Genomic DNA, 18,765 nt, shown 5'->3' with positions numbered 1-18,765 from the left:
TCCGGTGCAATTGGCGGATACACCTACGGGAAATTGCAGACCACCACGGTTCGAGCGGGATTTTGCCTTTCCCTTCTCTTTTCCTCCTTTGTTGAGTACACGATGCCGATGTCGTACAACCACACGGGTTTACGGTTTGAAAGAAAATTAAATATTTTTTTGGGGTCCGCGTGTTTTATACTCTAGCGGTACACACTCACAGGATAGAGACAAATCGGCAGACTCAGCCAAAGGGGCGGGTCCAACGAGACGAACGAATGAGCGTTAAAAGGGAGCAATGGCAAAAAAATACATTCATTACGATTTGTTCGCTCGTTGGATTCACATACAGACTAAAAAAGACGGGTGGGTAATGTCGGGGACATAACCGGAGTGACGTAGGACTATACAAAGGGGACCCCTCTATATATACATTAAATATATTGTTTATATATATTTTAAATATATTGTTTTATTTTCTTCTCCTAGCTGCTCTGTTCTTGATGCGGGTTTTCTGATTGTCGTGAGCAGCTTTGCAAGCCAACTCGAGCACTCCGACGGCCGAAACTCTATAATCCCTGTTAGGTATACTGGTGCTCCGGCACCAATCCGTTCGGCCTAGTTACCCTTGCGGAGCAATCAGTGAATGCGACCAACAGGGAACTGCACACTTGCACGGTTCGAGTGGGACTTTGCCTTTCCCTTAACTTGTCCTCCTTTGTTACGTCCACGATGCCGATGCCGTACAACCACACGGGTTTACGGTTTGAAAGAAAATAAGATATTTTTTGGGGTCCGCGTGTTTTATACTCTAGCGGTACACACTCACAGGATAGAGACAAATCGGCAGACTCAGCCAGAGGGGCGAGTCCAACGAGACGAACGAATGAGCGTTAAAAGGGAGCGATGGCAAAAAAATACATTCATTACGATTTGTTCGCTCGTTGGATTCACATGCAGGCTAAAAAGGGTCCTTTTCAGGATCACAAAATTATCTTCAATCTAAAGAGTTTATTGTTTTGTTATTACTCGATATCCCCATCTTGTTCGGCTAAACCTTTCTGTTTAGCGATTGCATTTGCCACTCGCCACAGCTTTCACAGTTGGAAAATTTCTTCCCATCCAGCTTTGTGACATGTTGTACAGTAAATTACATTCAATGCGACGTGCCGAAGCGCCACTCAGTGTCGCATTGGAGGCGATTTTAACCTGTAATTGAACATTTGCGATAACAGTGGTACAGTGTCGACTTTCAATTTGGGGTCATAATTTGGATCTCTATGTTTACAAAAATGTCCAACTAAATAAGTCGCATTACATGTCCGTCGAATTAGCTAAATGTCGAACTAATTGTAAATTACTGTACTTTCAATCTGGAAACAATTTGAGAATTGGTGAAAATTGAATAATCTTGAAAGTCCCCAACTATCAATAAGCTCAGAACAACTGCCAAAATCACATACTCATCAGATCCTGGCAAACAAATTTTGAAAAAATCAATTTGTGTTTTATTATTATTTTGGATAATGTTTTAGAAAGCATTGAACTGTATTTCCTAAACTCTTTTTTTGAAGGTTTAATGGCCCTGAAAAGCGCCTTGTTTTATGGAATGATTCCAATTTAGAAAACTTTGTACTCGTGGTTTTGAAAAAAACCATTTCGAACGCCCTCGATGCCGCCTTGTTCTGGATTTGCCACCAAAGCAGTTTGTATAAAGAACAAACTTTGTTCTTCTGCTACCTGCTGCCGTTTTGCGATTGCGTTTGCCATTCGCCACTCGCTGCAACTGCCTGTTGTTGTCTTGATGTCCACCGAACTGAATGTATTCTGTTCTGAATGCGGTTTTTCTTATCGTCGCGAGCAGCTTTACCAGCCAACTCGATCACTTCGGCGGCCGAAACTATATAACGCCGGCTAGGTGGACTGGTGAACTGGTACTAACGCGCTCGGCCTAACTACCCTTGCGGGGAACTCCAGATCAACACGGTTCGAGCGGGATTTTGCCTTTCCCTTCACTTTTCCTCCTTTACCATGTCCAGAAATGGCTGCTTGGGTTGGTTTGTTGATGTGTTGTGATGGGAACCGATGTGGTGTACGGTTTGAATGAGAATGATCGTTACGGCAGCGGAGCGGGGATTTTAAGCTGACTGGCTGGCTCGAGAATTACGCATGTGTGAGACTGCGACCAATGTTTCGTTCATTTTTTTCTTTTTCCTTTCCAATCGTGCTTCATTCTATTTCGCTGCTGCTCTGGTTGCCCGTTTTTGTCGGTACGATTTGAGGAGCACAAAATGGACCAATCAAAAATGGGCACATAGTGCATTTTGACAATGCTTGATATTTCACAATTATTCAATTATTTATCTCAAGAAAAATGAAATGTTTTTCATTATAATAGATGCGTAGATATATTTCCTATCAATTGATGCAAAAACCTTTGCGATCTATTGAGAAATGCTCGAGTTATAAGCGTTCCAAATCTTGCATTTTTTCCTACTTGTTCAGTACCTAGATTTCCATTTCACCCCCTATATCTTCCGGTTAGACGTAGTCCTACGTCAAAAGGGTCCTTTTCAGGATCACAAAAACTCTAAAGAATTTATTGTTTTGTTATCACTCGATATCCCCATCTTGTTCGGCTAAACCTTCCTGTTTAGCGATTTGTTGTCACTCGCCACAGCTTTCACAGTTGGAAAATTTCTTCCCATCCAGCTTGTGACATATTTTACAGTAAATTACATTCAATGACACGTCGCATTACCACTACTCAGTGTCGGATTGGAGGTAATTTTAACCTGTAATTGAACATTTGCGATGACAGTGGTACAGTGTCGACTTTCAATGTGGGATCATAATTTGGATCTCTATGTTTACAAAAATGTCCAACTAAATAAGTCACATTACATGTCCGTCCAATTAGCTAAATGTCGAACTAATTGTAGATTACTGTACTTTAAATCTGGAAACAATTTAAGAATTGGTGAAAATTGAATAATCAGGAAAGTTCCCAACTATCAATAAGCTCAGAACAACTGCCAAATTCACATACTCATCAAATCCTGGCAAACAAATTATGAAAACATCAATTTGTGTTTTATTATTATTTTGGATAATGTTTTAGAAAGCATTGAACTTTATTTCCTAAACTCGTTTTTGGAAGGTTTAATGGCCCTGAAAAGCGCCTTGTTTTATGGAATGGTTCCAATTTAGAAAACTTAGTACTCGTGGTTTTGAAAAAAACCATTTCGAACGCCCTCGATGCCGCCTTGTTCTGGATTTGCCGCCAAAGCAGTTTGTATAAAGAACAAACTTTTTTCTTCTGCTACCTGATGCCGTTTTGCGATTGCGTTTGCCACTTGCCATTCGTTGCAACTGCCTGTTGTCTTGATGTCCGCCGAACCGAATGTGTTCTGTTCCGAATGCAGGGTTTCTTATCGTCGCGAGCAGCTTTGCCAGCTAACTCGATCACTCCTGCGGCCGAAACTATATAACGCCGGCTAGGTGGACTGGTACACAGGTACTAACGCGCTCGACCTAGCTACCTTTTCCGGTGCAATTGGCGGATACACCTACGGGAAATTGCAGACCACCACGGTTCGAGCGGGATTTTGCCTTTCCCTTCTCTTTTCCTCCTTTGTTGAGTACACGATGCCGCTGCCGTACAACCACACGGGTTTACGGTTTGAAAGAAAATTAAATATTTTTTTGAGGTCCGCGTGTTTTATACTCTAGCGGTACACACTCACAGGATAGAGACAAATCGGCAGACTCAGCCAAAGGGGCGGGTCCAACGAGACGAACGAATGAGCGTTAAAAGGGAGCGATGGCAAAAAAATACATTCATTACGATTTGTTCGCTCGTTGGATTCACATACAGACTAAAAAGGGTCCTTTTCAGGATCACAAAAAGTCTAAAGAGTTTATTGTTTTGTTATCACTCGATATCCCCAACTTGTTCGGCTAAACCTTCCTGTTTAGCGATTTGTTGTCACTCGCCACAGCTTTCACAGTTGGAAAATTTCTTCCCATCCAGCTTGTGACATATTTTACAGTAAATTACATTCAATGACACGTCGCATTACCACTACTCAGTGTCGGATTGGAGGTAATTTTAACCTGTAATTGAACATTTGCGATGACAGTGGTACAGTGTCGACTTTCAATGTGGGATCGTAATTTGGATCTCTATGTTTACAAAAATGTCCAACTAAATAAGTCACATTACATGTCCGTCCAATTAGCTAAATGTCGAACTAATTGTAGATTACTGTACTTTCAATCTGGAAACAATTTAAGAATTGGTGAAAATTGAATAATCAGGAAAGTCCCCAACTATCAATAAGCTCAGAACAACTGCCAAATTCACATACTCATCAAATCCTGGCAAACAAATTATGAAAACATCAATTTGTGTTTTATTATTATTTTGGATAATGTTTTAGAAAGCATTGAACTTTATTTCCTAAACTCTTTTTTGGAAGGTTTAATGGCTCTGAAAAGCGCCTTGTTTTATGGAATGGTTCCAATTTAGAAAACTTAGTACTCGTGGTTTTGAAAAAAACCATTTCGAACGCCCTCGATGCCGCCTTGTTCTGGATTTGCCACCAAAGCAGTTTGTATAAAGAACAAACTTTTTTCTTCTGCTACCTGATGCCGTTTTGCGATTGCGTTTGCCACTCGCCACTCGCTGCAACTGCCTGTTGTCTTGATGTCCGCCGAACCGAATGTGTTATGTTCCGAATGTGTTATGTTCCGAATGCAGGTTTTCTTTTCGTCGCGAGCAGCTTTGCCAGCTAACTCGATCACTCCGGCGGCCGAAACTATATAACGCCGGCTAGGTGGACTGGTACACAGGTACTAACGCGCTCGACCTAGCTACCTTTTCCGGTTCAATTGGCGGATACACCTACGGGAAATTGCAGACCACCACGGTTCGGGCGGGATTTTGCCTTTCCCTTCTCTTTTCCTCCTTTGTTGAGTACACGATGCCGATGCCGTACAACCACACGGGTTTACGGTTTGAAAGAAAATAAGATATTTTTTTGGGGTCCGCGTGTTTTATACTCTAGCGGTACACACTCACAGGATAGAGACAAATCGGCAGACTCAGCCAAAGGGACGGGTCCAACGAGACGAACGAATGAGCGTTAAAAGGGAGCGATGGCAAAAAAATACATTCATTACGATTTGTTCGCTCGTTGGATTCACATACAGGCTAAAAAAGTCCTTTTCAGGATCACAAAAAGTCTAAAGAGTTTATTGTTTTGTTATCACTCGATATCCCCATCTTGTTCGGCTAAACCTTTCTGTTTAGCGATTGCATTTGCCACTCGCCACAGCTTTCACAGTTGGAAAATTTCTTCCCATCCAGCTTGTGACATATTTTACAGTGAATTACATTCAATGACACGTCGCATTACCACCACTCAGTGCCGGATTGGAGGTAATTTTAACCTGTAATTGAACATTTGCGATGACAGTGGTACAGTGTCGACTTTCAATGTGGGGTCATAATTTGGATCTCTATGTTTACAAAAATGTCCAACTAAATAAGTCGCATTACATGTCCGTCCAATTAGCTAAATGTCGAACTAATTGTAGATTACTGTACTTTAAATCTGGAAACAATTTAAGAATTGGTGAAAATTGAATAATCAGGAAAGTCCCCAACTATCAATAAGCTCAGAACAACTGCCAAATTCACATACTCATCAGATCCTGCCAAACAAATTATGGAAACATCAATTTGTGTTTTATTATTATTTTGGATAATGTTTTAGAAAGCATTGAACTTTATTTCCTAAACTCTTTTTTGGAAGGTTTAATGGCCCTGAAAAGCGCCTTGTTTTATGGAATGGTTCCAATTTAGAAAACTTAGTACTCGTGGTTTTGAAAAAAACCATTTCGAACGCCCTCGAAGCCGCCTTGTTCTGGATTTGCCACCAAAGCAGTTTGTATAAAGAACAAACTTTTTTCTTCTGCTACCTGATGCCGTTTTGCGATTGCGTTTGCCACTCGCCACTCGCTGCAACTGCCTGTTGTTGTCTTGATGTCCACCGAACCGAATGTGTTCTGTTCCGAATGCAGGTTTTCTTATCGTCGCGAGCAGCTTTGCCAGCTAACTCGATCACTTCGGCGGCCGAAGCTATATAACGTCGGCTAGGTGGACTGGTACACTGGTACTAACGCGCTCGGCCTAGCTACCCTTGCGGGGAACTCCAGATCAACACGAGCGGGAACTCCAGATCAAGGTTCGAGCGGGATTTTGCCTTTCCCTTCACTTTTCCTCCTTTGCCATATCCAACCATGGCTGCTTGTGTTGGTTTGTTAATGTGAGGTGATGCGAAACGATGTGGTGTACGGTTCGGATGAGAATGATTGTTACGGCAGCGGAGCGGGGATTTTTAAGCTGACTGGCTGGCTCGAGAATTACGCATGTGTGAGACTGCGACCGATGTTTCGTTCATTTTTTTCTTTTTCCTTTCCAATCGTGCTTCAGTCTATTTCGCTGCTGCTCTGGTTGCCCGTTTTGGTCGGTACGATTTGAGGAGCACAAAATGGACCAATCAAAAATGGGCACATAGTGTATTTGGACAATGCTTGATATTTCACAATTATTCAATTATTTATCTCAAGAAAAATGAAATGTTATTCGTTATGATAGATGCGTAGATATATTTCCTATCAAATGATGCAAAAACCTTTGCGATCTATTGAGAAATGCTCGAGTTATAAGCGTTCCAAATCTTGCATTTTTTCCTACTTGTTCAGTGCCTAGATTTCCATTTCACCCCCTATATCTTCCGGTTAGACGTAGTCCTACGTCAAAATATTCTCTATCGAATGAGTATTATCTCGAAAATGTGTTTTGGGTTCATTCGAATAACTTATTCCAATTCTCTTTGAATTTATAAATTTATCCCATACAACTTGGCTAGTGACCATTCTATCCTGGATTCCTCCAGCCAAGAAGACGCACCACGCTAGATATGGGGTACATACTAGGGGGGCGTTGCTGATAAATGGTCAGCTGCATCCCAATAGGAAGTATCCCGTGTCGGGCACACGTACAGAGCATTGGAGACAGCAACATCACAATTACGAAAACACTTGTTATACTAACCTCGAGCCAACCGCGAGTAATCTGTTACATATTACTAACATAGCTGTAAGGCAAACATTGTCGAAATATTGAACTCCCGGCCCCGTTAGGCTGACGCCATATGAGCCTTAATAAAAATATATATATTTTTGGATAAAAAAAACTTGGCCTATAACTTTTCTCAGACCCTTTTCCGATTAATAAAATTGTGGCTGGAAGATAGGTAAAATAGTTCTCTATCGAATAACTTCGATAACTCTATTCGAACAACTTTTTTTTTTTGATTTTCAAATTTCTGTATATTCTCTTATATTGCTCACGTTTCAGTCTATAACTTTTATCTGTCACGATCAAGAAAAAAAATGAATTATGTGGAAAGATGAATGGTTCAATTCTCTATCTAATGAGCATGATTTTGAAGGTTGGTTCTTGATAAACAATCAATTTATTTCAAATGAAATAATTCATTGTTCAATAAATCCTTTTAAAAACTAGCAAGCAAAGCAAGCAACTTCACACAAGTCAAAACGTGCGGTCCCAGGCGTATGTCTTACAGATTTCTTCCCGGTCCTTAAAGTGTTAATAAACTCTTATATGAATAGTCTAGTTTTTTTTTCCAAATTTCAATAAGATTTTGATGTTATTTTCGTGTTACTTGAATAAAAATCGTGCTACATTTACATAAATTATTATATATTCCTGCTAGTTGTAATGGAAAATTTTTATCAACTGTTTTTCAGATGCAATTACAAGAAATCGAACAATACAGCGGCATTTATACATCACTATCCGACAATGTTTGTCGTTTACTCAAATGCATGGTTACGGCTGCTAAGGTTGGATTGGGAAGTCACACATGCTCATCGAAGGTATTTAAATAAATTGTATTTTGTGTCCAAAGCTTTGAGTGCATTCATAAAACTTTATTATTTACGGAGAGCTGGAGAAAATGATTCCAAACCGGTATAATGGTTCTTAGATTTCCGTGAAAAGCAGCTGTTTTGTTCCTCATCGCATTTTTTTATTTTTTTATTGGAGTATCCATTTCCATTTTAGGGTGGTCCGGAAAATCTATCTTCCCAAAAATGACTTTTTTTCAAAAACTCATGAATTTTGAACAGCTATACCGATTTAGATGATCGACATATCAAATTGAAGCTTATGAATTTATGTTTTTTGAAAAAATACCGCACTTGCAGAAAAATGGATATACGTTCAGCAATTATTGATTGTATTTGTTTTTGATAGTTTACATGGTCTTGGGGCCAAGGACACTATATTTTTTATATATTTTCTTGGAAGCTGAGAGTTTTTTACATAACATATGCAAAAATCAGAGAGGTTTTTTTTGTTCCGTATCGATCAATTAAATCCAGTAGTTCAAAAGTTATGAATTTTCATGGTGGAAAAAAGGGGAAAATGAATTTTTCGGACCATCAGTTAATTTCGAACAATCATAACTCAAACACAAAGAATCTCTCACCTCTCGGATTTTTGGATATGTTATGTAGAAACCTCAGTTTTCAGTGATTACGAAAACAAAATTAATTTTTTTCACAAATGTAGTATTTTTCCAAAAAATCAATTCATTAGCTTTTATTTGATATGTACATCGATCTTGCAGTTCAAAGGTAAGAGTTTTTGAGAAAAGTCATTGTGAGAAAAAAATCGGAAAAAAAGATTTTTCGAACCACCCTATAATCGGAATGGTCACCACTACGAAAAAATACAAAAAGGGTCTAATGCGTTAACGTTAATGAATAAAACTACCATTTTTCACAAACATCTGAGAACCACTTGTTAATGATTTAGGGTTTCCCCTCTATCTCCCTGCTCATGCACACACGCACACACATTCACCCAGCGCTCACCTGCGTCATCTGCCGACCAAATAGCGTCTGCTGTCCTGGGAGAGCCCGTCGCTCGATCCCGGCGTGCTGGGGAGAGCTCGTCGCTCGATCCCATAGCCCTGGGGAAGAGCTCGTCGCTCGATCCCGGTGTCCTAGGGAGAGCTCGTCGCTCGATCCCGGTGTCCTGGGGAGAGCTCTACCGGTCCCCGGACGATTCGGGCCACCAAACAAATATCGGCCACCACGCTCGTGGCCTTGACGCCGTGAGTGCTAAATGCCCTCCTGGCCACACCAAGCGCACCTACTGGGTGCTGAGAATTGTGCCCCCTTTGGGCCACACCAATCACCTTTTATGCCCTCTGGGCCAAGCACAATGCCCTTGGGCTTACTAATGGCCACCACTTGGCCTGCTACGAGGCAAAAATCACCAAATTTGATTCACACGCGACTGGCCGTCTGTCCGGCACCAAATTTACTCCTCGAATGCCTTCGCTCTTTTCTCCGCTTGACAGTTGTTTTTTTTTTTCTTTTCTCCGAGCGGTTGGCAGTTTCGCCGTTGACACAGGGGTACGACTAAAACGTCAAATCCCTCATATTGCCAGTGTACCCAATATTGCTGCGGTTTACTGACATTTTGGTTCAATCAATTACTGTTGTGTACAACTCGGTGCGGTTATATAGTCGAATAGTGGCTAACTTTAAACTCCATGTTAAATGTGAACACCTCCATGTGAAACCGAAATTTGAATATCGCTCATGCAGTTAGAATAAAGCAGCGCATTTTTCGATTTCAATCCTCGTAAATGATATGTTGATAAACAAATGACGCCATATTGATTTTGATTTTGGGTAGCCTATATTCAATTGATGTCTAACCCCTGCGTTGACATGGACGTGAAGCGCCGCGTTGCGTGTGCTGTCAGTCGAGCCTTCTCATAGAGACCCTTATTTAAGCGACGCCCAAACGTTATACACTATATCGGTTTGGCATGGAATGACTGTATAGTTACAAGTTGCATTATAGATTAATTCATTGAGCCCATTGGTCGTTCTTACAATAGAACAATAAAATTCTCTTTGAATTTCTGACTTTATAAAAAATGGATTTTGTTTGCGAACACAAGTGCTGTTTGTTTGTTTGTTCATTGGTTATACGGAGTTTCATGTTTCGAAACGTAAAAAAATCATAAGGGGTTGTATACAAGACACGACCGCTTAGGACTTGGGTGGCTTTGTTCTACAGTACTAGAAGCAGCGATTCATTCTTGCCTTTGCGAGAACATTACTCGAACTAATCATGTGTAAAAATCTAGTCCATTGTTTGTTCATGTCAATGCACGAATTGCACTGATCATTTATCGCGCTCCCGGTGGTCTTTTTCGCATTTGACACAGACACTCTCGGCCATATGCGATTAAATATTTATCTAACGGTGTGTTATTCCATATTCTTTAACCATTCCACTATATCAGGGGTGGCCAAACGGTAGTCCGTGGTCTACCGGTCGCCCGCATATGTATTCCTAGGCGCCCGCCAGCTGCTCTAGGATAGTGTCACCTCCAAACGCAAAGGATTGCCATGAACATTTTATAATGTGTGTATGCTGACCTCAATAAAACATATTAGTTGTAAAAGTAGATATTTCTTGTTTGAATTTTCCGTTTTAATATTTCCTTTCAAATTGTTAGTCATTTAATACACATTTAGTTGTTCAAGCATAACTTGTAATAAAGCAACAAAATGTCACTAGGAACCATTTCAACAATGTTTTTTCCATATCATTAGTTAAATGACCAATTGAAAATGCTTGAAGCATCCAGCATAAGGTTTCAAAAATTAATAAAAACTAAATTTTTAGAGAAAACTTCGCCTTTGAAAACTGCGTATGCGAGTTTTAATAAAGTATTGTTATTTTAATTTTAAACTCTGATAATGTAATGTGAATTAATTGATCAGATTTCTTTCAAGAAATATAGTAATACAAACCATTATAGCGGATTTCAGATTTACGTGAAAAGTGGTAGATTTGTTCTTTATCGCGAAATATTAAACTCGTATTTTTTATTTTTCTATCAGGATGCTCATTTTCATTTTAGGGTGGTCCGAAAAATCCATTTTTTCGCCTTTTTTTCCAAAAATGACTTTTTTCAAAAATTCATAACTTTTGAATTACTGGACCGATTCAGATGAAGGATACATAAAATTGAAGCCAACTATATTTTTTTGAAAAAATATTACGCTTGCCAAAAATTTGGATTTTGTTTTCGTAGTTATTGATTGTATATGTTTTTTGTTGTTTTCATGGCTTTGAACTAGAGGGCGCTATCAGAACTTTTGAAATGCTGGGTCAATTCAGATGATTAACATATCAAATTGAAGCCAATGATCTAGTCTTCTTTGACAAAATATTACATTTGCGAAAAATCTTGATTTTCGTTTTTGTGATTACTGATTGAGTTAGTTTTTCATAGTTTTCTCGGTTAAAGATAGAAGAGGCTATATTTTTTTATATTTTCTCTTAAAGGCTGAGGTTTTTTAACAAAACATATCCAAAAATCTAAGATGATACGTCTTAGATTTTTGGATTTTATTTTTGTTTTTGAGTTATGGTTTTTCAAATTTTTCTTGTTTTCATTCTTCGTTCAATATTCCTATTCAACTAGAGTAGATCCATGCGACCAGAATTAATTTTTTTCACAGGTGTGAAATTTTTCAAAAAAGACTAGCTTCAGACTGGCTTCAATTTCGTATATCGATCATATGAATCGGTCCACTGGTTCAAATGTTATGAATTTTTTAAAAAGGAATTTTTGGAAGAAAAGGCAAAAAAAGGTTTTTCGGACCATCGGTTAACTTTGAAAATTTATAACTTAAAAACGAAAAAAATCACATCTCTGATTTTTAAATATATTAATATAAATAATAAACAACAAATACAATCAATAAAACAAAATCCAATTTTCGGCAAACGTAACATTTTTTCAGAAAAGAATAGCTAATTGGTTTTGATATATCGATAATCGAAATCGGTTCAGTAGTTCAAAAGTTATGAGTTTTCTAAAAAAGTTATTTTTGGGAAAAGGGCGCAAAAATAGATTTTTTGGACCATCCTAAAATTAAAATTGGCACCCTTATGAAGAATTTAAAAAAATGGGTCTAAAATTTTACGATAAAGAACTAAACTACCACTTTTCACGGAAATCTGAGAACCATTATATATTTTTTTTTTATAATTCGTTTATTTGTACAGGCTCAGTTACATAGGTTTAAAGAAGCCAAACTCTCAACTATACTTTTACTATCAACATGTTTTCTTAATTCTACGGTTAATGAAATAGGAAACCGATTACTCGCGGTCGACTCGAGTTTAGAAGGGTGACACATTTTCTTTAGGAAAAGGATGGGATGTAAGGAGATTGTAACCATGTTCACACCTACACTCACACTCACTTTCACATTCATACTCACACATCAAACTGAATTCTTATACTATCCTCACATCTAATATGTATTAACAATTTAACTTATTCTAATGTTAGGGAACCGATAGCTCGCGAAGGACGAAAAGGAGGAGAAAATGGGGGGGGGGAAATGATGTAAGAACAATCACACTCGAAGATCGATATCTTTAAGGAAAACATATATTTGGGACATGTAATCAAGGTCTAACCGAGCCAACACATCTCTCACCGGCACATTGGGCTGCCTTCCTCGAGCCCGAAGGGAGTTTTCTTAATTCGATCTGGCGACAAGATATAGCTCGCACGACCAAACAACGTGTTCGATGTCGTGGTAGCCATGGCCACAAACGCAGAGATTGCTGTCGGCAAGCTTGAAACGAAAAAGCAGCGCATCTAAAGAACAGTGATTGGACATGAGTCGGGAGAAGGTCCGAATAAAGTCCCGACTCAAGTCCAGACTTTTGAACCATGGTTTGAGGCTAACTTAGGGATAATCGAGTGGAACCACCGGCCCAATTCATCTTCGTTCCACTTGCGTTGCCAGTTAGCGATGGTATTTTTACGAACTAAAGAATAAAATTCATTGAAGGCGATTTGACGCTGATAAATATCGCCTTCAATTGCACCTACCTTTGCTAATGAGTCAACCCTCTCATTACCCGAAATGGAGCAATGTGAAGGGACCCAGACAAAGGTAATGACATAACAGCGTCTGGATAAAGCACTCAAAATTTCTCGTATTCTCTCAAGGAAGTACGGCGAGTGCTTTTCCGGCCTCACTGAACGGATAGCTTCGACAGAGCTAAGACTATCCGTTACAATGTAATAGTGTTCAACAGGTCGTGAGGCGACGCTGTCCAGCGCCCAGTGAATTGCTGCCAACTCAGCAATATACACTGAGCAAGGATTATGAAGACTGTGGGAGGTGCTGAAAATTTCGTTGAACACTCCAAATCCTGTGGACTCATTCATTGAGGACCCATCTGTATAGTACATATTATCACAATTGACAAGCCCATACTTTGCTTTGAAGATCGTAGGAGCGATCCTCGATCGAAGATAATCTGGAATTTCATGGATTTTCTCCTTCATGAACAGATCAAAATGTACAGAGGAATTGATGTAGTCAGAAAAACAAACACGGTTGGGAATATACGAAGAAGGATCAACCTGCATGGTGATGAATTCATGATATGAGCTCATGAATCCAGAATGAAAATTTAGCTCGATAAGCTGCTCAAAATTTCCGATCACCAATGGGTTCATAACCTTACACCGGATGAGGAACCGAAGAGATAATAAATTGAAGCGATCTTTTAGTGGGAGTACGCCTGCCAAAACCTCGAGACTCATGGTATGCGTTGAGGGCATACATCCCAACGCAATACGGAGACAAAGATACTGAATTCGCTCGAGTTTAATGAGGTGTATCCATTATATTGATTTGGCATGGAATGCCTGAGTATAACAGTGATGAATGAGAAATTAGAAATTTCTAAAATTTAATATTGGGCCCATTGTAGTTGAACATAATTTTGCTGGTTAGCTCTATTTTGCTGTAATAGATACAGTCGGCATAATTTTTCGAGTTGTTTGGTTCGCCTGTTGCATTCCTGGTGTTTTACTTTGGAAAACATTTCGGCAGCATTTCAAAATATGTAATTCGCCGACGTTCAAGAAAAAACTCGATTCGATTTAAAAAATACGAAAATTCGTTCGATGTGATAGTTGGAGTGATCGGATCGATCGTTCGATTCAATTTATATAATAGGGGCCAATATTTCCGACAGATAGTTCATATACCAATATAGTTAATTGAGGATTATAATAATCATCATGAGGGAATTTTTATGAAAACTAAATGCTTTATATGCTCATAAATGGCAATCTTCTTGAAAAAAAAACAACGATATTGATTGATGAGACTTTAAAGAAAATAAAGTATTACTTATCAATTATTTAGTAACTGATAAGAATTTTTATTTTATAGAATAATTCATCATTGAATATTTATTAGTATGACCTATGTTTTTCCTCTAATTAACTTTTCTATACTCGAGCATACGGTCTCACATACCGAGAATCAATAATTTTGTTTTGAGGAAACTGCATGAAATTGAAGAAAAAATATTTTCTGGAGTACTTTTTTATTTAATTATATTTTATAAATGCGAAAAAACGGCTAAAATACACAATAGAAAAATTACAAAGACACGCACTGTTTGTAACACCTTGCGCGAATATACGATTTATGATCTTACGCGCGAATACAGAAGGGTTGGAACTTTGTTTTGTTGTATAATACTACATTCATTTTCTAAAGACTATTTGATACAGTTAACGTTGGTAGACCGCAGCCTAGCATTTAAACATAGCATTTAAGCCCGTGATGCCCAAAACTTTGGCCACCCTTGCACTGGCAATATTTGCAAGTTTCAAATGACATGTTTCATTTTGTTTAGTATTGCCCCACTGTTAAGGCACATATAGACATTTTCTGTGCATCGCCATTCAACCATGATGTGGCGAAAAACATTATGATTACCCATGGCTCGGCTCGATGTATTGATTGTAATGCCAGATACACATTAAGTGAAATATTTGCTCGCTTATAATGACTTCACTGCTAGAGGGGAAATGAATATGACACAAAACGAGCAGAATAATCGATGTTCGTTGTTTTGTGTATAGAAATAGACTGTCAATGTTCTCAGATGAGATACAATATTCTAGCGTTAACGACAATATACATACATATATAAGGGTGGGGTTTAAGTCGTAAATATTCTCTTTTCGTTATCCCCTTCGTTGTTTCTATTCTCGTGACTGCATAAGTTGCCCGTTATTAACAGTTAGGTACAGTTAGGTAAGCAGTAAAATAGACAAAACAAATGTATGGGAAATTGGGAATTTTCACCAATTTAAACCATTTACAAACTATGGGAATGTAATGTATAGCATATCATACTAAAGAATTTCCGATTCAATTGGTATTCAAATCGTTAAAATCCGTTCGCAGCAAAAAAAAGTGATTAACGTTAACTTTATTTCATAAATACGTGACCTATTTTCTGATTTTACACCCTTAATGAAAGACGTAGGCCTACGTCAAAAAAAAAACACATAAATATTTCAGAAACGTCATTTTATTTACGTAGAGTGTGGAGGGCTTTTACAGAACCGTTTTCAGAAAAACACTCCTAACTTAACTGAACATAGTCATCAGTATAAATGTATTATGGTACTTTCTGATTGCACGAAAAATACGTCTATCATGCATATCACGATGTCACGCTTAATCCAGAGCTTTTCTAGTATAGAAAGTAGTGCAAAAGGATGTCCCACGTGGACAAAAAAGCACGATTCTAGACCCCTCTCCCTTTTCGTGGACAAGCGTAGACTATTATCTTCCACCTGTTGTTCATGTGAACATTTTTCCATACTATACATCAGACAGGAAATGTCTTTTATATGATTTGACATATTATATATTTATATATACTGGAAAAAAATCAACAAAATATATTATTATTTTGATCACAGTCCCAGGATCCCAGGTACCTCTATTTATCGGAGACCTTTAAATCCATGTTGGGATAGCCAGTGTACACAACAATGTCAATTTCCAAACTTATTTAGGCCTTAAGAGTAAGTTTGAAAACTTGATCAAAGGGAGGAAAGAGTATATTTCCGTGGTTTTGAAAGCGAAATGTCGATTTGAACTTAATGGAAAGTGACTCAATATATGAGGAACCATTCTTCAACATATGGAATACGTGGAATAACATTTAACATTTTTTGTTTTCCACGTAAGGTTCTCCTGCTTTCCTGCTCTTCTTTCATGACAATTCTACTCGAGGGTTGAATAAAATAAAATTTAACTTGTTAACCTATTGCGGGCGGGTGTCGGCAAAAAACCGGTCAAGCCTTTTTACGCTGCGGACGCGTGTCGGCATATTCACCCAATTTTCGTGCGTCTGCTAACATATGTCTGTCATCCTAAATGATAAGATTAGCATGGGGATACTAATCTAAGGAGTCAAGTTGCCTGGCAATATGAACCAAAACTAATTAGGTTATTGTTGAAGAGTACCACAATATTTTTTTTTCTAAAATCCTCAATTTCTCATAAATCATGTAATTTACTATAGAAAATTGTTGCATTAAATTTCCAACAATATTTTGCTCTGCCTAGCCTACAATTTTTCATAAGTAGATGAACAGTATCTTCTCATCCCTTCATTCCTCATTGATCATCGATCATCTGACTGACCATCAGCTCTTTTGGTATATCCATTGAGAAACAAAAATATATTAACTTTTTTTTCTCAGTTTATATACTGTATCGTTGTAAATAAAATAGACTTAAGTATAATAACTTATTTTTGTGCGGCGACGGGTTATAGGAGTGTGGTTATTGTGAAGCATCTGTGATGTGGCACCAATTGTCAACGAAACTTGTCCAATACTTGGCACCGCTGGAACCTATCCGACCACCTGATGTAAAGTTTATTGTCGTATTACATTCATTCAAACTATTCAAGCATATTCTTTTCAGTCCCCCTTAAAAGAAGTTCTCGACGACGAAAAACCGTCGAGAAAAAGCCCTCCGGAATCAGAGAAGGAGAGCAAAAATCGTGACCGTGACGTCTCTCTCTCGATGGCTCCATTACCCATACCATTAGGACCGTTAGGTGAGAAGAACTGCACATTTATTGAAAACAAATTCATAAATTTCCATAGACCATTCAGTTCAGTCTTAGACTTCAGATGTGAAAATAAGAACTATCTCCCGAGAACACATCTATCACTATATGCATAGCACACAATTAGTAACTTTTTTTCCTATTTCTATCTATTACTTCCAATCCACATACATATTCTGTACTATATCTACCAAATGTGTGAAAAATAGTTGTACCGTCTATTTTAGACGACGTTGGAAAAATTATAATTATGGCAGGTGAATGAACAAAAAATATATTGGAGAACAATCGCTTCTGTCTTAAAAACAATATACTAGAAAGACTTACATAGTTTTTTATGTTTTTTAATATTGATTCGTGGATTATTTCGCTTACCTAAGAGAAAAGTTTTATGTTATTAAAAAACCACAGAAGAACAATATAGACAAACTCAGTTGTTGCTTTGTAGCATGATCTAACGTTTACATTTTTTCACAACTTTTACAAACATATCAAAAATAATATGTAGTCAGCCTTCAGGAAAGCGCTGGAAGCGCAGCGCTGTGTATGTTTCCACGCAGGCAGCGTACAATAATCCCGTCAGCCATTTTCAACGTTCGCATTATGATCGGATGGTCTACGAACATGAATTCTACAAAAAATATAAAATTTCATTCTCAAAGGAACCTAATTTAATACAAGCGCCAACAACAAAACTTTTATATGTCCTTGTTTGTGCTTGTATTATATTAGATTGAGGAAAATAAATTCATTTTTTTCTCGGAAGCTAGCTGTAGTGATCGATATCTCGCGTAATATCGATCATACAATCTCAAGTTTAGGCTGTCATTTAGCACACTAAAAATCTTTCGCTGTTTTGGTTTGTTCCGTTCAATTGTGAGTTACGGGGTGTTAACAAGTCAGTAAAGAGAAATTGCGGTACATTTAACTTTTTTACAAAGCAGGCCGCTGAAATTATGAAAGGTGTTTATAGTGCCGATACTGTAACACTAAAACACGTGCAATTTAATTTTTTTTATATCAATTTATTTTTTAACAGAGTTGTTGAGTTGCGAACTTAGCCAGAATAGTCACCTGCCCCCGGGCTTCTGAATGCCAAAGGGGAACTAGGCACTGCGGAATGCACGTATCTGCATGCTCGTGCTGTTTAGTCCTGACAGTACCTTGAGTTCCACGTGTCGCTCGCTCTTGTAGTATACCGTAATATCTGGACGGTAGTGGCGGATCGAGAGATCGGTCAGAACAATGCGATCGTAGTACAGCTTGAAACTGTCAATTTCCAAGACAGGTACGGGCAGGTATCGGTAGTTGAGTACGTTGTCTTCTAATAGCGCACATTGGAGCGCCAGTTGTCGATGAACAATGTGGGCCACGTTATTGTGGCACTCAGTATAGGCTGCGTTGGTCAAAACACCTCCCTTAATGTACCTTATGTTTTTCCGGGTTGATTACACATCCGACAAATGCCGTCAACGTCTTGATGCTAGACGTACCGCCTGCAGTTTCGTGTTGGCATTATCCTGTCCTGGATGGCTATCATGTTGGCTTCTACTTGAAGAGAGTTCACCACGTGTTAGCCACAGATTAGATGCAGCCTTGTGACCAGTCCAGTTGTTGGAGGTGGGCACCATGCACTGCCTTCTGCTTCCCAGCTGCAATTTTCTCCT

General features: G+C 38.5%; 1 protein-coding gene across 7 annotated transcripts in view; it reads left to right on the top strand.

Annotated features, from left to right (window-relative positions):
- Positions 1 to 18,765, top strand: part of LOC129770657 (protein unc-79 homolog) — a 200,732-nt gene that overhangs the window by 27,893 nt on the left and 154,074 nt on the right. For 4 of the 7 annotated variants that reach the window (XM_055773611.1, XM_055773610.1, XM_055773615.1 and 1 more), the window contains exons 7-10: positions 7,822 to 7,950; positions 16,799 to 16,894; positions 16,951 to 17,086; positions 17,308 to 17,355. In XM_055773611.1, coding sequence (XP_055629586.1) covers positions 7,822 to 7,950; positions 16,799 to 16,894; positions 16,951 to 17,086; positions 17,308 to 17,355 — 409 coding nt within the window. The remainder of the gene's footprint in view (positions 1 to 7,821; positions 7,951 to 16,798; positions 16,895 to 16,950; positions 17,087 to 17,307; positions 17,356 to 18,765) is intronic. The other 3 variants (XM_055773614.1, XM_055773613.1, XM_055773617.1) reach the window with 1 other exon arrangement.

The sequence above is a fragment of the Toxorhynchites rutilus genome, chromosome 2 (genome assembly GCF_029784135.1).
Source record: "Toxorhynchites rutilus septentrionalis strain SRP chromosome 2, ASM2978413v1, whole genome shotgun sequence".
Lineage (NCBI taxonomy): Eukaryota > Metazoa > Arthropoda > Insecta > Diptera > Culicidae > Toxorhynchites > Toxorhynchites rutilus.
This window is presented reverse-complemented; position numbering and strand designations above follow the sequence as displayed.